General features: G+C 36.1%; 1 protein-coding gene across 1 annotated transcript; it reads right to left on the bottom strand.

Annotated features, from left to right (window-relative positions):
• Positions 1-776: 776 nt before the first annotated feature.
• LOC143599709 (5'-adenylylsulfate reductase 1, chloroplastic-like) lies at positions 777-3,828 on the bottom strand. Its single transcript, XM_077077606.1, has 5 exons — positions 3,760-3,828; positions 3,160-3,300; positions 2,621-2,750; positions 1,740-2,541; positions 777-1,117 (listed from the first exon to the last, which is right to left on the bottom strand). The coding sequence occupies exons 1-4, from the start codon at positions 3,824-3,826 to the stop codon at positions 1,755-1,757; spliced, it is 1,125 nt and encodes a 374-aa protein (XP_076933721.1). The 5' UTR covers positions 3,827-3,828; the 3' UTR covers positions 777-1,117; positions 1,740-1,754.
• Positions 3,829-27,641: the final 23,813 nt, after the last annotated feature.

A 27,641-nucleotide genomic window follows, 5' to 3' on the forward strand; every position in this document is an offset into this window, starting at 1 on the left:
GAGGAGATGGAGATCATATCGATAGAGGGGACAGAGAAGAAACTGCCTGGAACTGAACTGCCTTCATGCGAATGTACACGTGAGGAAAAATGTAAATGGTTTTTAGTTCTTATCAAAAGGCTGAGAGTTAATCGGACGCTCAGATTTAAATTTCACTATCGAAGGGCTGAGAATCAATCTTGAATTTTTATCCAACGATCAGGTTTAAATCACAGTCTCAATGGTAACCTATATATATAATGTCATACAGAACATTAAATGACCTTGCTTGATTTATGACACCAATAGGTCGGTTGCTTGCATTTAATTTCCAACATTCTCTAAGTTAGTTTAATAACCTTTTTTTGTCTTTTTAGTATTTTACGAACTAGGGGAAAAACATATCTTTGATAACTTACATAAATATTTTGATACAATAATTTGTAAGCAAGACACCACATCTTTATGTGAACATGAGTAAAACAACGCCCTTTAAGTTTTTTACCTTACATACCTATAACCCTTAACTATAAACTTTGCCAAGAACTATGTGAATGATACTATTGGGGTTAACCTCCAGCTTAGCGTTAGTTGCCTAAACAACGTCGAGTGGGTACATATAATCTTACATATTTACCGAGATGGCACATGGTTGGGTAAAGAAACAACAGTTAACGTTGCTTATGCTGTTAATATCATATAACTTTTTTGAGCACATCATAAGATCATGTGACTTTGTGAGTTCCAAATTAAGAACTAATGCCAAATAATACTTAACACGATTCCTTAATTGTTCAAAATCTCTTATTGCCAATGAAATCACCATACAACTCTAATAGCGGGACTTAGCCCACACACAGTGACTACATAAATACACAACCAACACACATCAAGCTCGAACCATTTATCATCTTAGTGCATTCACGAAAGCCATCAACGAATCCACATCTCTCTTCTCTGGAGAATACTTGATTGGTCTAGACGAGTGTTTTGGAAAGAAAAGGATTGTTGGAAAGCTCCCTAATTGTAGTTCTTCTTGAGCAAACGCCTTTTCATCACCGTCCGCCCTAAATTTCCCAACCTTCATGCCGCTCCCATCCAGCTTCTCAGCCAATTCCACATATGATGCTTCCATGGCCTGTCATCGAGTACAATGCAACCATAACTAAACCGGCTGGGTTATGGGCTAAAACAATCCGAAAAGATAAACCTTTTTTTAACAAATAACTTATTCGTTTCAAACTAAAAAAGGCTCTTAAATTCGCCCCTTACATAAAAAATAGGCGTGTGCATGGGCCGGTTTTAGACTCAAACCTGGAAAAACCGAACATTCAGTATTTAAGTTATAGAAAACGAACTTTGGCATTCGGGCTTGAAATATTTGGTCCGAAAATATAAATATAAATATAAATATATCAGCTAATTTGGGCCTAAAAGTTTGAGCCTAATTCTTTTTTTTGTAATCAGTGATTTATAGAGTTATAACTTATAACTATTATTATATGGTAGGACTAAAGATTTGTGTTATACTATTTATTATTAAATTCTTATAAATTATTTAACATTCAAAATAAAAAATGAAAATAAATAAATTTGGTTCGGTTTGGGTATTTAATACATGCAAAACGAAACCAAACCAAAATATTCGGTTTTTACCGAAACATAAACCAAACCGTTAGTTTATGATTTGGTTCTGTTATTTTGGTTTTTTCAGTCACCATATATTTTATTAAATCTTATACTATATTGAAGTTTAGTACCTGACAGAATTGGCACTAAGGTGCATAAAGAACAACGATCCATGGATCTTTTCTACCCTCCATTTTCAGCAAGTTTTCCATCCCGGGTCGGTTCAAATTCACAATACCATTGCTACTAAAGATATCCGACACACTTCCAGCACGAAAGGTATTATTGTCATTTCCATTCCCATTGACCGATCCCTCTTTAATATTTCCTTTATGCAACCCGCATTCCTTAGCCTTCGCATCCTCCCACCACCACCTTCCTTCCCGCTCATGCTGACCGGGCAACACAGCTCGGGTGCAAGGCTCGCACCCAATCGAAACATATCCTTGAGCATGCAACGAGTTAACAGGGACACCCATGGTCCGTAGAAAGTTCCATATATCATTACCCGCAACATTAGCCACCGGGTTCCATTTCACCAAGCTCCCTGACCCACCATCCAACCCTTCAAAAACCGGGTCCACTTGAACCAGCGGGACTTCTGACCGGGTCCCGGGCGACTGGTCTTTTCTTTGACCCGTGATCCAGGCCCGTAACCCCTTCAAAGCCCGTCTTAGCAGTCTAACCTTTCGCACCCGACAGCATTCTTGATGCCCGTCTTCATAGAATGAAAACAAACCCTTGGTTCTAACTAATGCTTGAACTTCTACTGAATCCGGGAACATGTATTCGATCCGGATGTTGTAATGTTTCTCGACCGCGTCAAAGAATTTGTATGTTTCCGGGTTTAGTCGACCGGTGTCGAGACTGAATACGCGATATGGGCGGCCGGTGAGGTGAGCGTACTCGATCAAAGCAAAGTTTTCAGCTCCACTGAAGAGTTAACAAGTTTTAAATGCATTAGATACCTGTATAAAGTATAACAGATGTTAATGATAGAATTAAAACTAACCTGAAGGCAATAGCAATCTCATTGCCATATTTCTCAAGGGCTTTATCCATGATTTCAAGTGGGGATGAATTCTCAAGATCTTTAGCTAGTTTTTCAAAGTCCACAACTTCTACTGATTTCTCAATCACATCTGCAGATCCAATGCAAAGGGCATTATTGTCATTTCACAATTGCTAATCTTGAATGAATTTAACCACTTTTAAGTTAAAATTTCATTACACTTCATACAAATTTCAAGAAAATTGAACTAGCATATCATATTTTTATATTAACAAGACAAGCATAAATATATACTAATAAGTGTCAAAAATGTGTAACAAACTAATATATAACTAAATGTAAAAGCCACCAGACTTGACCTTAATTTCATACAAATTTCAAGGAAACTTAAAACAATCATATCCTATTTATAATAACTAACAAAATAAATACAAACTGAAATCCACTTTATAACAAACTAATATTTAACTAAACATAAAAACAACCAGATTTAACCTTAAAAAGTCAAAATCAATCAGCAAATCATACATTGTTCATACCAGGAGCAAAAGTAGTAGCAGCTGACGGAACGGTCGCTCCATTCCTCCTCGATTCCGAACTCAACGCCTTCACGGCAACAAATCGTTTCAGAGATACCGATCGATCCAATGGCTGAAACGCAGTTGTATTCAACTGAACCACTGCAAAACCAAATCAAAATAAGCAAAACTCCAATTCAAACATCAGAACTATGGATTTTACCATGGTTGTAAAAATCCCGCCTAGGTTCTGATTAATCACTAGTCCCTATCCCACCAATTAATTGCTGAGTAATAGCTATTTGGTCAAACTCTAAAAATTTTATATATTTGTATATTCCAAAAACTACTTATAAATTTCAGTGTGACGCACCTACCCCACCACTCGACTAGCGCGTAGCATGGTTATAAAATCCCGACTAGACATGCGATTAATCACTAGTCCCACCCCACTGATTGATTTTGGGCTAGTTGACCAATTAATCGATTAATGGTCAAATCAGTGGTTTGGAGGCAATTTCGGGTTAAAATGTATATATAAAACTGAAAATTACATATAAAAATGTGAGTAAAAGTTATTATGCATTAAAGTGCGATCCAATTAATCCACAAAACACTAACATTGTTCTGCTCGTGAAGACGATGATGGCAATGCAATGGAGCTAGAAGTAACAGCTAATGACGCCATAGTTGAATGAACAGAGAAAAAGACGGACGATATATAAATGACGCCATTGTTGAATCTTCAAATTCTGTGATGATGGATTGCAGAGTGAGATGATGATGAATGAAATGAAATATATAAAATGAACAGAGAAAAAGACGGACGATAAGTGGTTTAGGAGCGGTCTGGTAGGTTCATTGAACCTGCATGTCATTTCCAATGAGAGAGAAAAACATAAAGTTTAGGTGACACGTGGCGGGGTTTAAGAGGTTGGTTTTTATTCTTGGTTGTGCACTTCCGTCACTTGGCGGTCCAAAGGGTCGTAAAACCATTTGCACTAATACTACTATAAATAACTCGGTTAGTTCCTTACGATACCAGCTTTAACTATACACCGATAGGAAGCTTATTTGTTTAAGCAAACTAAAACAACTTAAATCAAATTTATATAGGAATGTAAATAAAATTCTACTTGTGTTGATCGAATTCGTTGTGGCTTTAGCTCGGCTGTGCATATCGAAATATAACTTCGGAAAAGTTGTGCCACCATTTAAAAAAACCGTGCAAAACGATCATAATTAGTTTGTAACTTTCTTTTTAATAAAAATAGCCATTAAAATAACAAGCATTTAAAACCGTTTAGAAAAAAACTCGAAAAGAACAAAGAATAAAAACAAAAACCTAAATTACCTTCAAGGTAACACACTGTTGTCTAGATTGGAGGTACATACCTTAATTACCTAATTGATGTCTAAAAGAATTACATTTTATCTTAAGATATACACACAATATTACAAATAATTGATCCCGAATTTTTGTTGTTGGACTTGAATTCTGGTAAACAATGCGAGAAAGGATAATGTTCATACTTTTAAGTGTTTTTGTTGACCATATGAAACTATTATCCGTCTTCTTGAACTCGAGCTTGAACTTGGGCTCTCAACACATAAACTGAATTGTTAGAAAGAGTCCTAATGCCAAAGCCTTGACCAGGCTACAACCCTTAAATCAATCCCTATCCTTGTAGATCTAAACATATGTACTGTAAGACAAATGAGTGTGAGATAATACGAGGGAGGAGAGTGTTGATGGAAAGTAGTGGAGTAGTGGTTAGAGAAGCTGCTTACAAAAGTCGGTGAGATAAATAAGCCATAATCTCAATCGGCCATGGCTATTCCCTTCCTATTTTCTGATTTATTGGGTTGTTGGAAATATGGACCAATTCTATTAGTTTAATATGGTCGACTGAGTTATGACCCGTAAAAGTTACACCTTGAACAATGAGCATTAAACCCACTTAACTTATTTAAATTGTAAACACGAACGCTATACGAATGACAATTTTATTATTTATAACTAGTATTTTACCCGACGCGTTGCGTTGGGGCAGGTCGGTCAAACTTGGGTGGAGGCAAAACCCAAGCATTGTCGTTCCCAGGCGAAAAGGCGGTAACTCGACGTGAATTCTGTCGACTTCGATTACGTGTTTTATTGTACTAGGACTAAAACAAAATATTGAACAAAAAAATATCAAAAAGAAGGTGGACCAATGTGCGGCGTCGGTCGGTAAAACTCGAACGTTGATAAAGCGCGATTGTTATTTCTGGGCGTTGAGGCGGTGAGTCTTTGAATATTCTGTTGGTTTTCGTCACGTTCGTACGGTACCGAAACTAAAGCAAAACGGTTGGTAACTCGCTTGTTTGTAAAACCTGAGCGTTATGGATCCTGGATATGGAACGGTGAGTCGACACAAATAACCTCTTAATTATTAATTTAAAGAAAACAAAAAAAATTAAATTACTTGACCCAATCACACGATGCCAAGTGGACCCCTCATCCCAGGCGTTGGTAAATCCCGAATGATGTCGGTCTCGAGTGTGTGGCGGTGTGTCAAAGCGAATTAACTCGGTTTCGGTTGGAACTAATATAAAAAGGTCAGTAAAACTCACCCCGATCGTTTGTAAAACCCCAAGTGTTGTTGGTCTCGGACGTGATACCATTTAGTCAACGCATATAACCGTTTTATTTATCACTTTAAAAACAAACACCCAACAAAAAAATGAATTACTTGACCAAATCAAATTTTGTCAAGTGGACCAATTGATGAAGAGCGTCACCAAAGTTCTTCTTTATACTATATAATAATAATAATAATAATAATAATAATAGTTGTAAATAATAAGAAGTTTGTTATATATCTATTCTAATAAAAGACTACCACTTTTGGCACTTGTCAATTTCATAGCCATCCTCACATTTTTTTAAACAATTTTAATATATGGTCCTTATATTTTAAGCCATTTCAATAAATGAATTTAATATTTTTTATTAAATGTAAATCCTTACCAATTAATTTATTAACATTAATGGTGAAATAAGAAAATAAGGAAATATAAAAATTGAAGTTGCAGGTCAGTTAGAATAAAATTTAAAAGTCACGGGCAATTGCAAATAAATAAAATAAAGGAGTATCATTGTCGAAGAATTTGAATTTTATGGTAAACTACAAAATGTTTTTAAACCGGGATTCGAGCAACAGTGCATAATTTTTTATATAAGATTGGTTTCAAATTTGGATTTAATAATTTTCTCATATGCATTTGAACTCAAGAAAATGTGTATTTTTTTAATTTTCTCCAAACATTTTCTATAAATATTGAAAACATGGAGAATACCTATTATATATATCTTGGTGTTTAGCATTAAATCATTGAAGTCGAATATTATAACTATAATCCATATGTATAACGATTTGCTATATGAACTATATGTCTTTTTGTATGGGTTCATATGAAATTAGTCTTTTATTTATATGATTTTTTTTTGTGTAGTATAAAATATTTTAACAATAAGAAGATCAATATTTAGTTTTTAATATTTTCTTGCATAACTCAGACCAAAATGCTTCATAAACATATATTTTATGACTTGATTTATACTTTTTTATACATTTAAATATAGTTAATTTAATATGACTTATAAGATAAATTAGTGTTTATTATGGTTTATATAAGACAAATTGGGTTTACATTAGTGTTACATGTTGATTAGTACATAATTAAAGTGTTTATTATGATTTATATTCAAATAATAAATCTATATATAGATTTTAAAAAAATTACAGTCATAACATTTATTATTAAAATATATTATAATAATTCATTAAGATTCACACTTATTATAATGTAACTTAATAGAAATATTTATTATTTTTATTTTTTATTATTTATAACTTAATCACGCTCCTCATTACATTTCAAGGAATATATTTTATTTTCACATTAATTTAAAAAATAGTTAATCCAGTTAAAAGTCATTTACCATGCTTCCTTAAAATCCAAAATCTTTGCTTCTTTTTTGTTTTCTATAAGTTGTTTATATATATATATATATATATCGATTAATTAAATATTCCAACAACTTCTCATAATATTAACTAATAGCATGGGATTAGTATTCAAATTTAAGCATTTCTAAGTTAATACTTTCAGCTATTGTAAATAAGAATAACTACCTTCATTTTATGTAACTTTAAATTTTCTAATATTCTGCTAACTCACTGTTATTTAAGCATGGCTTTAAGGTTAGTATGTTTTTGTCATTTTCATGGCAATTACATTTCATATGAAATAAAACAAAAACAAATCATTTTGTTATAGTTTTCGGTTTTATATGTTGCTTGATTATACAATTGTTAATTGTAAAATATAAATCAATTAAAAATTTGTCATACACAGAATATTAATGGCAACAAATTTATCATAAATTCAAAGATTCTAAGGATGATTATATCAACAACGTTCAGGTAACCTAGTTTTTAGGATAATCATGTTTATTTTATAAACATGAGCAGATGATCTCAAATGACATCATATTAATTGATTAAAATGTATGATATTTTATGTGCATGAATAATTTTTTTCTTTTCTTTTTTGTTAATTTCATGAATATGTTATCATTTATCTAAGGCTGGTATGTACTTGAAGAACCTTATTTGTCACACACAAGAGTTATAAGCAGACCTATATGTTACCTTATCAAGAGTTACACGCAGACATGAACTAAAGATTTTGATTTTTGATAAACAATGTATACCGCCCAATACAATCACAAATGTAGTGTACAAGGAAGGTCTTACTTTTTTTTAACATATTTGTGTAATCTTAATTATGTAATTTCTTTAATTTTATGTAAATTATAATTGTATTAACAATATATGATCATTTTATTGACTGTATTTCACTTAATGGTTAAAATTTAAAATTTTCATCAATTATCCGTGTAATACACGGGCCTCAAACTAGTTAGTTAAATAAACTACTCTTAGGCTTTTAAAGGAGTTGGATTATTATGGGTCTTATGGGATTATTAGAGTTTAGCAAGTATAAGTATGAGGTTTTCTCATAACCTCGAACCTAATCAATCTAGAACAACACACAAAAGCCGCCTCATCTCCCTTTGGTGATTTCCGACCGCCGCACAGCCCGGTGCTCACCACTGTCCTCCCGGGTTGTGCGCCACCAGCTGCCGATGTCGCTCGTCGCCGCAAAGCCTGCTGTTCACCTCTTGATACGTGCAAGTCTAGAGAAAGAATCAAGAGAGAGAGAGAGAGAGAGAATCACATAAAAACCCAACTAATTGATAGATCTATTAACAACCTTCCAACAGTTCTTGTACAAACTCAATGATTAATAGATACCATTAACAACCTTCCAACAGTTCTTGTACAAACTCAATGATTAACAGATACTAACTAACTAACCAACTATACATGTTAACACAATTAATCCTTCAACTATTAACATGTACACTTAAACCCTCTAACATTCTAACGCATATCAATACGTCCCACTTCAAAAAGATTTTGACCTCAAAATCCGTAATTGAAATCAAAATTAGGAAAGCGAATGTGCATTTCTTCCAAGTTCTCCTAGATAGCATCACTGATTAGTAAATTCTTCTAGCGAACTAAGACATCAGCACTCACATGATTCCTTTTCTTAACAATTCTTCGTTCGATAACTGTAGCAGGATCACTCACACGGTTCCATTTCTTAATCATTCTTCGTTCGATAACTGTAGTAGGCTCATACAAGAATCGGTGTTGCACACGAAGTGGAGTGACTAACGTAGGCTGTCGTGGTCTACTAAAAAACAATTAATTAATAATTAAATACCTATAAACTAGTACGGGTAAGTAAGGTCGTCTCCGCAGGAACTCAAGGAATGTGCTAATTTTAATATGATTAAATTAATTAATTAACTACGGCGGACAGTCGATGTCAAGCGGTTTTTAGAAAAGATTTAATTAAAACTTAATTATTACTTAAAACGATTTGTAAATAATATTAATAAAAGCATTCATTCTAGGTTCGGGTAATGTGACATTCAACTTACTCACAGATTTACTTGTTTTGATTGCGCAGCAATTACTAGACCTAGTAGTTTGATTGTGATGACAAACGATACCCTAACCGAATTGTTGACACAATTGAACTCGATCTACACAATTACCGATTTATGTTTTATGACAAATAGTTAAGTAGCATGAGCCGATGATTATAAGTTCAATGACACAAGAGCCTAACCCTAAGTGTTGATGAACAAAACCAAACAAGTGATGCACTAATCAATAATCGTAAATATAAATTGTTTAAACAACCAAGCAATCAATTAAACAAGATAAAAGCAATAACTCAAATCAAGTTCATAAATTTAAGCATAGCAAATCTGGTCTCAAGAGGAATTACACAAAACCCTAACCTAGAATGAACAAAGGACTTAGCCGAGCATCGACATATCAAGTAATTAAATTATCTTTGATGACATACAAACCCGAGATGAACCGAAAGCCTTGGAATGGTGGAAGATCGCCCTAAGCAGCCTCTTTTGCCTCTGGAAGTCGTCTATAACCGAATGGGGAGGTTAAAGGGTTTATATAAGGCAAAACCTAAATATTTGGCCGACTTAAGCATCTTCGCGTATCCAGGCATGCTTCTTCACTTATCGCGAAGGACAAAATAGTCGGTTTCCAGATTCTGCAGCTTCGCGTATCGCGAAGCTACCCTTCTTTGCATCTTCGCGTATCGCGAAGATGTAAAATTTCATATTTTTCATTTTTCTTTTCTTGAATGCCTCGTGATGCGTGCACGTCCAATCTCTCACTTCTCGATCTTCGTTCCAAGCCCGTAAATATCCTCGTTAAGCTCCATAGCTTCTAATATCCTGAAACACGTAAACAATGCTTGAAGTACCAATGTTCACTCGATTATTTAACTAAATATAACTAATTAATATATAAAACTAACTAACTTTTACCCAACCATCACATCCCCACACTTATCCTTTTTCATCCCGAAAAAGACTTTGCAATGGAATCAGATCAAAGATCATTCTCAAAATACTTCATAGATTATCATAATTAAGCACAAGAACACAAAAACCACGATTGCGACCCACGCCTTAATACTTACCGAGAAAAATAAGGTGCGACAGTTTTATTAGTTCATATGATTAAAATGGAACCCACACCTCAAAGCCCTGAAGCCGCCTTACCATGCTTCATTATAGTTTTACCGAACCAGACCACCCCAACTTGACTTAAACCTTAAGATTAAACGATCAAAATTTTTGCACATTTGTACAATTTTTCAAGCCCATATGTAATAGCTAAGACAATCTTGGATATTTTTATCAAACCAAAACCCAAACTTAAGTATTAAAGTCTACCAAAATGACCATTAGATATGATTAAAATGCAATTAGGTAACCAACTAGTAAATAGCCGCCACTACATGACATACCCCGTTATCAAGCAATACCCCGAAGTCCATCACCATACGTGAGTAGGCACGAATTCATCTGTAGGGCTTACATATGACGTGTCCCGTGTGGTCCGTTTCTTACTGGTAATGAGACGCGAGCACGGGGACCCCATATGACTAATAGTGTGGATGATCAAGTCATTAGTGAATTTGTACTTTTAAAGCACTTTTTGTGATCATGTTTATTGACTTATGAATTGGCAGATAAACTGCGGGTTTGCTCTTTTAAAGCTTTTTTAATCTGAATAAATCCAATTAGGATTTACGCATACCAGATGATAAACTGCATACCGACCCATGGTCTCCGTTCCCCGGGGCATCCCATCAATACAGGATTTAAGGCCATAAAACCATACGCCTATGAAGTGTTAGCCACTTAACTAGCAGTATTTTCATTTATGTTTATATCACAAGCCATTTAGCATACTCTAATATTAAGCCTATCCAACCATTGTACTATAGACTATTCATATTAAAATATATTTTTGGTGATCAAATCTAATAGAAAGGCTTGAGTATGGCCTAATCTCCTTACACAGGCTTAGCTAAACAAACAAAACCATGAAGGCATTTCCCACAAAAAAAAATCAAGCATTTAAGATTCAATTAAGTCTACAACCAAATTATCCTTTCATTTTTATAGCTGAGCCTACCAATACATCTCAAATTACGTGTGTTCCCGTTTTATTTATCTCATATTATATAATAATTTTGAAACATAATCCCCGATTTTTCTATCATTTTCCATTATTGTGCAAAAAATCTTAATTCAAAGAACATTAAAAACTTTCAATTTCCAATTTCTCCCCCATCCCCACACTGGAGGCAAACATTGTCCTCAATATTTAAAATTTAAGACATAATATAGGGACGGGGTTAAAATTCACTTTGACAATTTTAAAAACCGGGCCTAATGTGATGGTGGTTATTAAATTTACAAAAATACAATTACACTTTTAACACAAAAACTAATAAAACAAATAAGGTTATGAAAACGAAATCACCTGATATAAAAGAAAACTCTCATGTGCAATGCTCTTGGTGAACCTTACCTCCTCAACTCTCAAAATAAAATCTACAAACTCTCAAATATGTAGAAGCAAGCTTCTCACAAATTTTAAAAATATAGGTCTTTTAAACCATTTGCAAAACCATTAAATTTTAAATTACCAACCAAGATTAATTAATTTCATAACCAAATTTGTTAGACGAGAAAAAAATGTTAAAAGACCTAACTCACTTTCGTAGGAATCACGGTTGCATTTAGCGTATGCAACAAGCCCTTTAAACCCCCCGGTATCCCGGCTGGACGAGTATGGTCTCGTGAGGGTTTATAGTGAACTACACCCACAAAGTTCAACTACAACAAAATATACACATACCTGAATACAAGGCCGGGTTGCCTCTCAGTTAGCGCTAAGTTTTTGTTAATGTCTTCAGCCAGACCGTTACCTGATTTCGCGGTTATGGTGGTCTAATGGAGTGCTTACCTTCCTCCACCTCGTTCTTCTTACTCCTCCAGCAGAGTGGTACACTGTCCATGACACTCCATCTTGGCCCGAAGCATGCCAACCGTCTTTGTTCATTCTCAAACCCTGGTGGCTTCTTTACCTTCTCCTTCTTCGGCGATTTCTTCTTACTTGCTTTGCCTGTCTCATTATGAATCACTTTTTCTCTTACATGCTTGATATCATCACATGAAATCGCCAACTCTGCAACATGAACCTCTACCGCATTCAGCTCCTCTTTTTCTCTCTCCCGCTTCGACCTATCAAACACAAAACTTTCTTTTTTGGTGTCATCCTCACTTACATGAGGAAGACACGTGTTAGTAGCACCTGACCTAGAAGATTTATTTTCACAAAAATAATCAAATAAATTTGAAAAAATATGCAAAATTAACTTACAATTACCAAAGGCCATGCACACTGTTCCGTCTCGGAAATTGATTTGAGCATTTGATGTTGCCAAAAACGGTCTCCCCAATATCACTCTCGGCTCTTCTTCATTCTCTACCAGTTCATAATCCAAAACAAGAAAATCTTCAGGATAATAAAACTCACCAACCTTTACTGCAACTCCAACCAACTTCCCTCGGGGCCGTCTTCGAGTGAAATCAGCTAACACCAATGTGGTGTCAACTTCTTGTAAAGGTCCAAACTCAAACCGGTCATAAACACTCCCCGGTAGAACACTTACACTCGCACCATAATCAACTATCAAACACAAAACTTTCTTTTTTGGTGTCATCCTCACTTACATGAGGAAGACACGTGTTAGTAGCACCTGACCTAGAAGATTTATTTTCACAAAAATAATCAAATAAATTTGAAAAAATATGCAAAATTAACTTACAATTACCAAAGGCCATGCACACTGTTCCGTCTCGGAAATTGATTTGAGCATTTGATGTTGCCAAAAACGGTCTCCCCAATATCACTCTCGGCTCTTCTTCATTCTCTACCAGTTCATAATCCAAAACAAGAAAATCTTCAGGATAATAAAACTCACCAACCTTTACTGCAACTCCAACCAACTTCCCTCGGGGCCGTCTTCGAGTGAAATCAGCTAACACCAATGTGGTGTCAACTTCTTGTAAAGGTCCAAACTCAAACCGGTCATAAACACTCCCCGGTAGAACACTTACACTCGCACCATAATCAACTAACGCCTTGGTAGTCTTGAACTCTCCAATCTGAATGGGAATAAGTGGTGCCCCTGTTTCAAATTCTTCAACTGTGTCGTTCACCCCATGATCTTCAATGGTGATTGCACTAATGTGTACGCTTTTACCATTTGATGAACTGCTACTCTGATGGCTCGGATTTTTCAAGGTGTCACTCGGTAGCTTTTTCGGGTCTTTCTTCAAGGTGGCCATTTCTTCCGCCAATTGACTCATTTGCTTATCTCTTGCGGCATTCGCTTTTTCTTGAATCTCCATTCTTCGGCTCAAATCTTTCAAAAGTGTCAGAATTTCCGAATCTTGTGAAGAACTTTGGCCTTGAGTTGCCCCTTGACTTTGTTCTCCTTGCTGATAATTCTTTTGATAAGTCTTGTTGTAACCCCCCAACTCTCTTTGATTATACCCGCTTTGACCGTTACCACTCTCGTTCCCGTATTGACGCTGATTTGACTGATAACCTGCTTTTTGGGAACTACCTTGAAATTTCGGGTTTTGTTGCGTGTTCGGGTTTCCATAACTGAAGTTGGGGTGGTTTCGGAGGCCCGGGTGATACGTGTTCGAATTCATATTATTGTTGTTGTACCTATTCTCACCCTAAACAAAGTTCACCTCCTCTTCTTCTTCGTCTTCCAACACTACCCCACAAGTAGCCATTACATGGCCGATTCCACCACAACCTTCACAAACTGGATACGACTTTCCTGACTTGCCTTTATCTCTCACTCCCACACCCATCAACTGATCCAATTTTCTCTCCAACCTAGCCATACGATCATCCGACTCACCACTATCCACTGCTTTCACAACAGCCCTTTTTACCATGCGATTCGACTAAGCTTGCCTTTTTGAGTTCATTGCATGTTTTTCCAAATGTTGCCATTCTTCATTCTCGTCATTTGTCAAAAACGACCCATTTGTGGTCGAATGAAGATCACGCACATCGTCACTCGACAACCCGTCATGAAACGCCTTAATCAACTCCCACAGTGCAATCCCGTGATGCGGACAAGTTCTCAACAACCTCTTAAATCTAGTAAATGCCTCATGAAAAGTCTCACCCGACCCATGCTGAAAAAATTTCTGATGGAGGTTCGGGCCTCGGAAGTTCTCTGCGGTGTGTAATACTCATCTAAGAATTGCAAAGACAGGTCTTGCCATATATAAATACTTGCTGACGGTAAGGATAAGAGCCATTGCTTTGCTAGATCTTTAAGGCTGAACTAAAACACAACTAGCTTGACTTCATCAACAGTGAAACCTTGACTTGAGATGGTAGCACAAATTTCATTAAACTCACTCAGATGCAAGTACGAATCTTCTGATGCTTTCCCATGAAAAGTAGGCATCCCGGTTAAGTTACTTTGCCTTACTGAAACGTTCTTCATTCTCTAACCGGGATCACAATGGGAAGCGGGTTCGTGGCTACTTGTGGAATGAAGTGGCTTTGAACCCCTCGAACGGGCGGTGGAATGAATGCCCTCAGGACTCCATCGTCAAATTCATACTCGGGAAACTGTAGCTCAGGGGGATCTTGTCTTCTTCTTTCTCGACGGTTTCTTGGTGGTTGAGCGGGCTCGGGTGTTCGGTTTCTAGGAGGTTGTTGTTGTTGTCTTCTATAATACCGATCCCATTGCATGTCTTCCATCTCCTCTTCATCCTCGAACTCATCAAAATCGTTAAATCCCCTCCGCTGATCATACTCGAACTCGACTTTATTGTGCAGTGGTTCAGACCTGATTGAACGATCATCTCTCATTTGATATCTTCTTTGAGCTCTCGGGTTTTGGTTTTGGTGAATGGGTGAGTTGAATGGTGGTAGGTCATGGATTAGTGGATTTTGTGGAATGTTTTGTGGGATATTTTGTGGAATGGGTTGTTCGCGATTATGCGGCGGGTTAAGGTCATCGGGTTGAAACATAGGTGGAACCGGGTAGGGGTTATCTTCTTGATGATTCATGTCTTCTTCTTTCGGTCTTGAAGTTTCACCCCTTCTTTGTTTTGCTCGGTTTGTTCTCGCGGCTTTCTCAATCTCGGGATCAAACAGCAACACCTCCTTGTCTCGAGCAAACCTCGTATGCATCAACCTGAAAGATTAACTGCACACCACAAACAAGCACACCCCGTATAAAATCAATGAAGAAAAGAAATTAAACTAAATTACGCTAATTTAAACTAAACTAAACTAGCACTAAGCGCATTGAGTCTCCGGCAACGGCGCCATTTTGACGTAGGCTATCATGGTCTACTAAAAAACAATTAATTGAGACTTAAATACCTATAAGGTTGTCTCCACAGGAACTCAAGGAAAGTGCTAATTTTAGTATGACTAAATTAATTAATTAACTACGGCGGACAGTCGATGTCAAGCGATTTTTAGAAAAGATTTAATTAAAACTTAATTATTACTTAAAACGATTTATAAATAATATTAATAAAGGCATTCATTCTCGGTTCGGGGTAATGTGACATTCAACTTAATCACAGATTTACTTGTCTTGATTGCGCAGTAATTACTAGACCTAGTAGTTTGATTGTGATGACAAACGATACCCTAACCGAATTGTTGACACAATTGAACTCGATCTACACAATTACAAATTTATGTTTTATGACAAATAGTTAAGTAGCATGAGCCGATGATTATAAGTTCAATGACACAAGAGCCTAACCCTAAGTGTTGATGAACAAAACCAAACAGGTGATGCACTAATCAATAATCGCAAATCTAAATTATTTAAACAACCAAGCAATCAATTAAACAAGATAAAAGAAATAACTCAAATCAAGTTCATAACTTAAAGCATAGCAAATCTGGTCTCAAGAGGAATTACACAAAACCCTAGCCTAGAATGAACAAAGGACTTAGCCGAGCATCGACATATCAAGTAAACAACTTATCTTTGATGACATACAATCCCGAGATGAACCGAAAGCCTTGGAATGGTGGAAGATCGCCCTAAGCAGCCTCTTTTGCCTCTGGAAGTCGTCTATAACCGAATGGGGAGGTTAAAGGGTTTATATAAGGCAAAACCTAAATTTTTGGCCGACTTAAGCATCTTCGCGTATCGCAAAGATGTCCAGGCATGCTTCTTCGCGTATCGCGAAGGACAAAATAGTCGGTTTCCAGATTCTGCAGCTTCGCGTATCGCGCAGCTGCCCTTCTTTGCATATTCGCGTATCGCGAAGATGTAAAATTTCATATTTTTCATTTTTTTCTTGAATGCCTCGTGATGCGTGCACATCCAATCTCTCACTTCTCGATCTTCGTTCCAAGCCCGTAAATATTCTCGTTAAGCTCCATAGCTTCCAATATCCTGAAACACGTAAACAATGCTTGAAGTACCAATATTCACTTGATTATTTAACTAAATATAACTAATTAATATATAAAACTAACTAACTTTTACCTAACCATCAATGACCTGAGAATCATCACCTCGAGCCCATTTCAGTAAGGAGACATGAAAAGTGGAATTGATTTGAGCTTTAGGAGGCAAGTTCATTGTAACGCCCGTTAATTCCGGTTTCACGAATCAAGGATTGTAGAGTATGTATAATTCTCAGGATTTATCTGACATCCCTCAGAAGCCTTTACGTCATCCCGGTACGTTAAAGAACCTAACTTTTCCTTCCATTTTGCCTTACACTTGAATCTAGAGGGACTGGAGTGTAATATCTCATGTTATAACATGATCTAACCCTAGCCCCCTTGTGAAGCTTGCGATCGGCAGAAGGAACAAAGAACAATACCACCGATTTTCTTTTTTTTTCAGCCTATTCTAAGACTTAGAACTTCAATTCAAGGTATGTACTACTATTCCCCAAGTCTTTTACACGTTAATTGATCCTTATATTGCGTGTATTGATCGAAAAACGTCGTGTTGTAGGCTAACCGGGTGGCTGCCCAATTAAGCTTTTCCGGGGCTGTTTCGAGTGAGGTTTTTGCATCAACATCCCACTAGGTATGACATGTACATCATATTATAATTTCATGGCCAATGGAGGTGTTTGGGTCGGTCAATCGATTTTAGTTCGAAAACTAGGGTTTATCGGGTATAGAATTGCGAATTGTTGAGTTTGATGCGTTAATTGATCGGGTGACTGACCGAATCAGTTTGTACAGCCCTAGGGGGGTTTAAGGGATGTGGAAAAATTATTTTTGTGATGCTCGGGGCTGTTGTGGTTAGTTCTTCGTCAATCGAGTCGGCGGTGCGCGAATTTTCATTTAAACGTTAAAGTAAGAGTTGTAAAAAGGAACCGTCAACCCTATCAACTCGGGTGACATAATCTTGATGAATGAAAAGATTTAAAATGGAATTTGGTCCATTTGGGGCTGATTCGTTTAACAAATGGTTTTAAGGTTTATTACACGCGCATTCGACCCGATTTGACTATCCTTGGGCCTTGGGTCAAGTTGTTGGGCCTTGGGCCAATGTGTTGGGCTTGAACGGCCCATTAGGCAAGAGTGTTTGGGTTGTACGTTTGCTCGACCCTGATGTTATACGTGGATGTTATATATATATATATACTATGATATATATAGAGATGTAATTGAAAGGATGTTTACATATACATTTTGTATATGTATGTATGAGGATGTTTAGTTCTCGGTAATGAGGATTTAATGGATGTACCCCTTTACTTTTTAAAACTTTTGGTTTGACTATCTTAACTATTACTACTGATGTTATTTACTTAAAACTTGAACTCACTCAGCTCAAGCTGACTTTGTGTGCATGTTAGTGTGAGTTTCAGGTTAGGAAGAGGATGCCTTATTGCTTGGACGTGCACGAAGCTACTTGGACGGTGAAGGGCATACGGGAACTGAAGTTTTACTATTAAACATTTATTATTAAAAGTTTTTATTTAAAGATAACTATGTTGATTTTGGGCAAAATTCCCGGGTTTTGGGAACTTATTTTATTATTTATGTTTTCCACTGAATTATACTCTGAGATGTTTGTTTTAATGGAAGAAACCATTTTCAAGTTTAATTATTTTCTTAAGTGTTTTGTATGATTACCAACTGTGGGGTTCCCGGGGCTCGGGGCCTTACATTCATACTATATGCTACTCTACCTATTCTTTCCGCAATTAAAAAGGGTCCAAAATATTTAGGGCTCAGTTTATGATTTTTAGGGGATTTGAGTGAAGTTTGGCACTAGGGATGTAGTTTAAGGAAAAACCAATTGCCCACTACAAATTCTCTTTATGTTCTCTTGCCATCTACCATTTGTTTCATTTTATTATGGTCCGGAACGTAATAACCGACTAGCTTGTACGAGGGAATTTGGGGAGAAGTCGCGGGACATACCGAAGGTAAAAATTGCAACATACGTGTATAAAGGTGATGTGGAGTATATATGTAACGTGCATACATGCTTACCTGAAACAAGGTGTACAGATACGTGTACGTACAGTACTGTCGATAATATTAAATATTATCGTAACGAATATTATATTTGATTATGATTAATATTAATTCTTACTATAATTAAAATTATACTTTATTAAAACTAATACTATATTTTATCATAATTAATATTATACCTGGTCGTAACAAACAAAATATCTTATTTTTTCCCCATTTAAAATACCCCTTACTCTGATAAACGCTACCGAGAAATGCTATTTATGACTAACTATTGCACTGGAAGATATCAAGATCGGATAGCTTTATGTTGGATGAAGAACCGGTGTTACCGGTAAACGAGAATACGAGAACGCTTAAATGAGTTCAAACTGAATTTGGTGATATGATGGAACTACAAAGGGGCTTAATATGCAAGGCCCAGGAAAGAACCGTGGGATGTGTGACCTACATACAATCATTTGAAGAGGGTGCATCACTTCTTAGCTTGGGTCTAACCTTTCTCTTATATACTCGTTACTTTGACACTAAATTAAAATGTTTTCTGGCCGTCTTTCCATTTCAGTTGTTCGAAAACAAACGTTATTCGTAGAAAAATATCTAGTGATGAATCTGATTTATCAAATTATAAACATAATAATTACCTTATTGAGTCCCCAATTCTATAACAGATCATGACTACCAGTACATATAATGTACTAACTATATTTCAAAAAGAAATACTAATAATATTAATTTTCTTTACGTATCACCAGTACAACCAACCCTAATGAACCTCCCTAACTAGCAAACTCTTCAAACCATTTGTGTACGAGAACCTCCAACCTCTCCTATATTTTTTCATTCCAATCGGTTTATTATAAAAGAAAAACCCCATGCTCACGAATCGATAGAGTGCCATAACTGGAATGGAACATACTTACCTCCAACCAGGAAATTACCACTTTTACTAAACCCGTCATGCTTACGGATACTGAATGACCCGGTGAAAGAATATATTCTATAATTATATTTTACAACATCCAGAGGTCTAGTGGAACATACACGTGCATTCCCATTATAACGCACTGATTAAACTCATAACGGGCAGATGTTTACTTACGGGAGAGGCCGAACAAAACCAATTGCCCAATGATGGGATCATACCGGAATAATTGTCATCCAAGTTGTGAACCGTTCATAATTGTTATGATGTGTACTTAGATAGATAAGGATAGTATGGTATTTGTTGTGTATAGCTTTCAATTCTCCATGCAAGCATCTGGCAGTGTGCTATGCTGATATGGAGGACGATTTGAATATTTCATTACAAACATTGACCCTTACTGGGTTAAAATTACTTGTCACTAGTTGACAAACTTTCAGTATATATATATACTAACAACGGCCTTTGTTAGGCTAAATCTATATACTATCCTTAGTATGCAGCCTTGGGACAGATCCGTGTGGCGCATATGTGTTATTTGAAATACCTTATTACTTGTTAAACGTGATTCCTTTTGTGATTAGTTGTGTAAGTAAATTGTTGTTAACTGTGGTATAACTGGTTATTGTTATAGAATGGCCCCAAAGAAAGCAAACACGTTGTCTGAAGCAGATGTAGCCGAGATGATTGCTCGGCAACTATAGGCGGTACTTCTAACAATAGCAGCACAATTCGCTGCTGGTATTAATACAACTATGAATACAATTCAAATGCCGAACACTACTGCGGCCGTGAATACTAACCCCCTGACAAATACTAATACAACTACAAATGCTCCCCCAATAAATACTAACACGGTCACAACTAATACCTCCCCGTGGAATACTAATGCTACTGCCAATAATAATAATCCCTCACCCAACTTGAACAATGGTCGTCAACCCAAATCCCCCTCAACACGGATATCAACTTTAGAATTTCATGTTATGCAAACCTATAGATTTTAGTGGAACTGAAGAACCAAATGGACTGGTAAAGTGGATCAAAAAGACTGAATCCATCATTAATATCACTAACTGTCCACCAGATTGTATCATCAAATTGGTTACTTCTACGTTTGTGGACCGCACCCTAATGTGGTGGAATACTGTAGTGCAAATTCGGGGAAAAGAGGTAATTAACCGTACGTCTTGGATGGAACTCAAAGATTTCATGATAGAACACTTTTGCCCGATAAATGAAACTCAGAAATTAGAACAAGAAATTTGGAATTTAGAGATGAAGGGTGCAGATCATTTGGTGTACACCCATCGCTTTAATGAACTGGCCCATCTAGTTCCATTGTTAGTTACCCCAGAATCTAAACGTACTGAACGCTACATTTGGGGTTTAGCCCCTGAAGTCAGGAGTCTGGTTAATTCAACTGGCCCCGTAACTTTTGAAAATGTCGTGTTACAAGCAGGCATTGTAACTTCTGATTTGGTTAGAAGTGGTGTGCTGGGAATGCCTAGAGAATCATCTGGTACAAAACGAACCCAGTATGAGGCGAAGGTACAAGGAAGACAACAAAATAAACGTTCACGCACCACGATACAAAATTACGCCATCACCAAAACCTGATGTGAAACATGAGAAGTATAAATGACTTTTGCCATAGTGTGGGGAATGTGGTTATCATCATGTAGGTGGATGTCGAACAACCAGGTGTTATAGATGTGGGAAGGTTGGACACTATGTCCATGACTGCAAAACCATTGTAAACACTGTGAGCCGGTCATCTCAAATACCATAACCGCACCATCCACAACTACCTCGACCACAACCAATTCGCTTACAACCTATAAAATTAAGCCAACCTATGATAAATCACCCTACTTGCTATGAGTGTGGTAGTATAAAACACTTCAAAAGAAACTGCACAAAGTTAAGTGGAGAACTAGTATTGAAGTTTAACCAGACTAGAGGTCACTTCCGTGATTGACTCGAGTAGAGGGCGATTAGATCCAAATGTGATAACAGGTACATTCACAATTTCTTACTAGTACCCATCAAATTAATTAACACGTGTACCAATAGAAGTTTCATTTTGTTAACTTCTTGCCCTTAGAAAAATATACTGGTTAGTAAATTAATAAACCCTTATGCTATAGAACTCTTTAACGAAAAATCTATAACGGTTACCCAATTAAATCAAAACTATTCTTTCATCCTAAATAACCAACTATTCCTTAATAACCCACTCCCGATAGAGTTAGGAAATTCTGATATAATAGTAAGCATGGACTAGTTACTTGAAATCAAAATAAATGGAGATCGTATATAAAGACAGGACTGCCAGAAAATCTTTTCCAAATAACGAAATGATCGAAGTACAGGGAGAAAGCCCTTGTACCAAAATGCCTTTTGCATCCCATTTTAAAGTAGATATTAAAACAGTTATAACAAAGAATTCATGTAGACCCTAGAGAGAGGAAAACTTTTTTAGTATTACTTAAATTTTTTCCTTCTAATTCAAGGACAGAGATTATGAATGGAAATGAAACAAAGTAATAGCATATACCCCCTAATGACTAAACATAGATAAGAAGAACAATAATATCCGTGACCGAAAATATGAAACGATTGCGTTTATATCCAAGATCTGGGGGCATTACTTGTATACTACCAATTGTACGAGTTACATAAACCGCAAAAACCTGTGACCTATGAGTGATCAGAAGAAGCTAACTAAGAGGCAATAGAGATGGGTGGAATTATTAAACAATCATAACTGTGCAAACCAACGAGATACCTTACTGCAAGAACCGAAACTTGAACTTCAAGCTTTTATAGCCTCAATGACCGAGTTATGAATGAGGAAAAGTCCGTACAGATGTTTTGTTAGACCAAGTATTAACGTAAGGTGTAAATATGTAAGGGAAATTTATGGATGAACTGGTATGAGAAAGATTATAGTCACATGTGTTATAAAGATGTAACCTATATTAAGCTAAGGCGTAATATCAAGAACCTTTAGGAATGTTACAATAGCTTGAAATACCCCAATGGAAGGGGGAAAACAAATTACAAAGGACCTCTTAACACACGTTCCTAAAACATCCCGAGAAATAAATGCAATCTAAATAATAATTTACTAATTGACCCAATTCGCATACTCCCTTACGATCCGTAAACTTCATAACTGAAAAACTCACATTACGTTAACAAAATTGTATCCTGCCGTAGTGAGCTTAGTTTAGCTATTCCTGGTCGAGAAAGCCATTCCACCTCTTATCTTTGGTGAGTTTTGTATGAAACTTTAAATCCCGAATAGACCTGAACACGGTTTGCCGTTCTCTAACGAACGATCGAACCAAATAAACAATTCAACACTTGAGGAAAGTGGGAATGATATCTTCTACCAAGTTAATCCCCGTATACTAACAGTTATCATCACATTATATAAGCGGCTTTACCCGGTGTTATACGAGAAAGAATATAAATCGCGACTTTATTGAACTAAAAATTGGCGACACTCAAAATACAAAATCCAATTTGATTTCGGGAACCACAGATAAAGCTCGCAAAAAAAAGAAAAAAGAAAAAAAAAACTGAAAGTCGCTTGGGATTGACAAAAGAACTAAACCGACGTATGTGGAGGTTGTTGATTATTGAAAGGGTTAGTGGAATTAATGAAAATGATAAGTTAACTCTAAAATACCTAGAACCGTATACAATGGTCTTGAAGGTTAATCCTGAAGTGTATGAAACAAATTATTTCACTCCTGATATTTTATGTATATATCGAATCAAAACGAGTGCCCTACTGACAGGGTAGAATTAGTACCACCTGAAAACTTTTATACAACTAAACTCTATAAAGGAACTCGTAAAAACGTTGAACGGGGAAAATCAAACAGTTACGACACAATAAAATTTCATTAAATAAAGTTCGGTGAAATCCACAACGGAGAATCAAACGTGTTCAAAAACAGAAGAACGAATTCCGAAACAAATACTTATAAACTCTTGCCCTGAAGGGGCGTAATTGGCATATTGAATTTCGAGGATGAAATTTCTTAACTGGGGGAGAATGTGACATTCGTGACAAAACCGGTTACACATTAGTGTTCACACATCGAATAAGCGATTAACCGCTTATTGCGTATCGAACAAACGAATAACCGAACGGGTCTGGTTAAGACCGAGATATCTTGGGGGGGGCATCTATAAGTGATATACGTTTAATATAAGCCAATATATTGATATTATGGCCTTAGTATGATAGCAAACTAGTTAAACGAAAACATGTTCGTTTAACTGCCCGCTATGGATTTAAGCGCGAAAGAGAGTTACAAAACAAGCATTGTGTCATCTGTTAAGCCGAAAAGAATTTACAAAACACTTAGTGGGAATGTTTTAAGCGATCCGTGAAAATAGTTTTAATTTTTTTAAACAAATAATATGTTTTTCTAAATTTACAATAAATTATCCGAAAAGCACTCGTTTTCGCACTGTTTGTCATCCCTGATAAATTTTTCGCGCCAAAAACCAAACCCAAATAAATTTGGGCTTGTGATTTCACATTCGGGCATGGAAAACGAGATATTTGGATCAAAATGAGCCCCAAGGGGGCCCACTACTTGCAACCACGAGGGCCCCCCTTAGGCTTTTTTTATTTTATTTTTTACTTAATAAGTTGCAAGATATTTTGAAACTTGTTTTCATCATATATCTGCACTAAAAACCTATGGCCATTTCATACAAGCTCAAACCTTGGTAAATTTCTTCATATTAATCAATTTTTCAATTTATTAATCATATATAAACATAGTTTGATTGCCAAAAATTACTTCTAACCATGCAAAATTCCTAAAAATTTTCTAAAAACATGTTTTTATCATACACATGGTTAGGAACCTGTATAGTTTTTTTGGCCATAAACACGGATTATAGGGTTTAAACGACGTATTTACGGTTCAAAAGTTTGGTTTTGAACCCTAACCGAAACCCTAACTTTCATGGCTGGTCTATTGATGATACATTCTTGGTTTGTGATATAGGACCTGTACCTAGCTTACTTAGAAGCACAAGAACCCGAAAACTTGTATAAGAGCGCGAAAACGAACGAAAACCGCAAAGGTAATGCCGAAATGTTCGATTACGGGCTGTTTAGGTTTAGATTGTGATGTGCATATTTTTAACTTGTAAAATTTTGTAGGGACATCAGTGACCATATGAATGACTCCTTTTCCAAATTTGGTAATTTTTCAACCATCCTAGATTATTTGACAAAGTTATTACCAATTTGGGGCGTTTAATTGAGAAAAATACATAAAGTGCTTGAAAAATTACGAAATTTTTTTGGGAAACTCAGATTTTGTATAATATGATCATATATGAAATTTGGGGTCATTTGGAAAATTCTAGCTATACTTTGTGGATTCGCGTTTAATTAGATTTTCATAGTCGTTCTTGGCTCGAAAAGAATATTTAGCAAGCTTTTTAGCTTCTGGAAAATTTACAGGTTATTTTGGGAAATATTTTGATCACTCAGCAATTTTTCCGGATTTTTTGGAAATCGTTTGGTATAAACGGACGATTTTCGGGCTAAATATAGCATATAAAATGAATTTTTATAAATTAATAAATTAGTAAATAATCCAAAAAATATTTTTATAAAAATCTAAACATTTTAATTAATTATTTTCTAAATTTTCATAATTTAATGATAAATGGATCATTAATTGTGCTAATTTGAATGTTAAGCAAATTCCATTTTGACAAAAACCGACGGGTTTGCTATTAACGAACCTGTAAGAATATCAGAACATCATGAGTGATCAAAAAGGATATTTTCATATTAGTTTAGTAAAAATGAACATTTTGTGGGAAATCCGGACAATTTGGATAGATTGTGCGCGTTTTTCTCCAAATCAAACTGAATAAACGGAAATGAGCCCCATAGCGAATCCAGACCCCTAAACTGTGATCTTTCTTTATAACTTAATCATTTTATCAACCAACACGTTTACTCAAGCTTACATACTCATAACTATTTTTCAAACGCGTAAACGAGCAACTTGGCCCAGCTGGTGAAACAGGGAAACTGATCCTAGTTTGATTTTAAATATTAGATAGTAAAAACATCACAATATAGGCCTACTGACACTTTCTGGGCATGACAGCTATACCCAGACTAGGTAACAGCCCAGTCTAGTATGAAGATTATCATAATATTAAAATAATAATGTTATTATAATATTGACTATAGAGACTAAGAGATAGCATGGGAAACGAACCCTGAGCTGCCATTGCCCTAATTACCTACAAAACCGTGAGTTTCATGACCCCTCTTTTTAAACTGTTTACGAACTTTTGGGGTGAGAAGCATGTTTATGTACGCTATCTATCTGAAAACGGTTCAGGATATAAATTATCTGAACATTTGTATATGAAAAGTCCCTACAAAAATAATGATTAACTACGTGCTAATGAAAGGTGAATAGTGTTATTGATTGTTAAATTAAATGGAAATACTAGGAATGTCAAAACATAATGAAATTACACGTGACAACCTGTTCATACAAATACGCTATATAATGTTAAACACAGCAGGTTGGGGAATAACGTGGTCTGTAATAACCATGGGAATAACGTGGTCTGTAATGACCATGGGAATAACGTGGTCTGTAATGGCCATGGGGATAAAGTGGTATGTGACGGCCATGGGGATTACATGGTTAGTGACGATGGGGATAACGTGGTCTGTGACGGCCATGAGAACAACGTGAGTAGTGGAGGCCACGAGGTTATTGTGGGTGGAAGGGGGGCCAGAGTGAGTGATGGTACGTGGGAAATACTATAAGTGTATATATACATACATATATGTATATACATACTATGTGGAAAGGCGTAGGAATTACTATAGCATAGGAAATACTAGCTATATATATATATATGTTGGGTCGGATTTTTGATAAGGAAGATTGGAATCTTCTCAACCTCCTCAGAAAACGGCTAAGTATGGACTTCGAGCAAGCCTAGACGATCGAGCATGGTTTTACTACTTCGAGCAAGGTATTCAGAACCTTAAATGGTTGATTCTTCTAACTTTTAAGGATTCGAGCAAGCTACACTTCAACGAGCAAGAGTATTCTTCTATCGAGCATGGATTGCCAATCGAGCAAACAGCTCAATCATACAAGTTTTAACCAAGTGTTACGAGCACAGGATGATCGAGCACATGGGGACAAGCATGGATGCAATAAGAAGATGTCACGTGATCAAAGAAGGGACTTCGAGCACAGTTCAGTTCCCAGAGCAAGATTTACATCCGAGCATGCTAAAGATTGCTGAATAAGTCTAAGGACAAGACTGAAGATATCAAAAAGAATGAGCTTGCTCGATGGACTAGTTTGAGCAAAGCATGGATTAGTCAAGAGGAATGAAGCTTACTAGAGGAGAATATCTTCACTTGTAACGCCCGTTAATTCACGGCTTAAGGATTTAAATCATGTAAAGTATGTATACTTCTCGGGAGTTATCCAGCATATTTCGTTGGCCCTACAATCTTCCCGGTACGTTAAATCCTTAACTATACTTCTAGTTTCCATATCTTTCAAATATGAGGGGCTAGGATGAAACATTTTTATATTATAACATAAAACTTAAAAACCTAACCCTAGCCACTCTTGCATGTCCGATTGGCGGCTTCAAGCCCCCCCCCCCATGATTTTCTTCTTTCCAGGCAAGGTGTGAGCGTAAAACAACAATTAAAGGTTAGTACTACGATTCCCCAAGTCTTTTATACCTTAATTGACCCTTATATCACGCGTATTAATCGTTAAATTGCGTGTTGTTGGCTTACCGAGTGGCTGTCAATTCTAACCTTTTCGGGACTATTTTGGTTGAGGCTTTTGCACCAAAATACTCCTAGGTATGTCTAGTATATCATACTTAAAAATCATGTTCAATGGTGTTCGTTAGATTGGTCAACTAGTTGTAATTTGATTGTTAGTGTTCGGTTGACTAGAATTGTAGTTTGATGCGTTTAA

This window comes from Bidens hawaiensis, unplaced genomic scaffold, assembly GCF_021521415.1.
Source record: "Bidens hawaiensis isolate Kalapana, Puna unplaced genomic scaffold, B.hawaiensis_p1.1 tig00052540_1, whole genome shotgun sequence".
In the NCBI taxonomy this organism is placed as follows: domain Eukaryota; kingdom Viridiplantae; phylum Streptophyta; class Magnoliopsida; order Asterales; family Asteraceae; genus Bidens; species Bidens hawaiensis.

Excerpts from the sequence above, each read along its gene's own strand:
- LOC143599709 (XM_077077606.1), bottom strand. The coding sequence starts at position 3,826 with ATGGCGTCATTAGCTGTTACTTCTAGCTCCATTGCATTGCCATCATCG. Across the intron at positions 2,751-3,159 it reads TGCTACTACTTTTGCTCCTG|ATGTGATTGAGAAATCAGTA; the intron begins GTATGAACAATG and ends TTGGATCTGCAG. Across the intron at positions 2,542-2,620 it reads GAGATTGCTATTGCCTTCAG|TGGAGCTGAAAACTTTGCTT; the intron begins GTTAGTTTTAAT and ends TTAACTCTTCAG.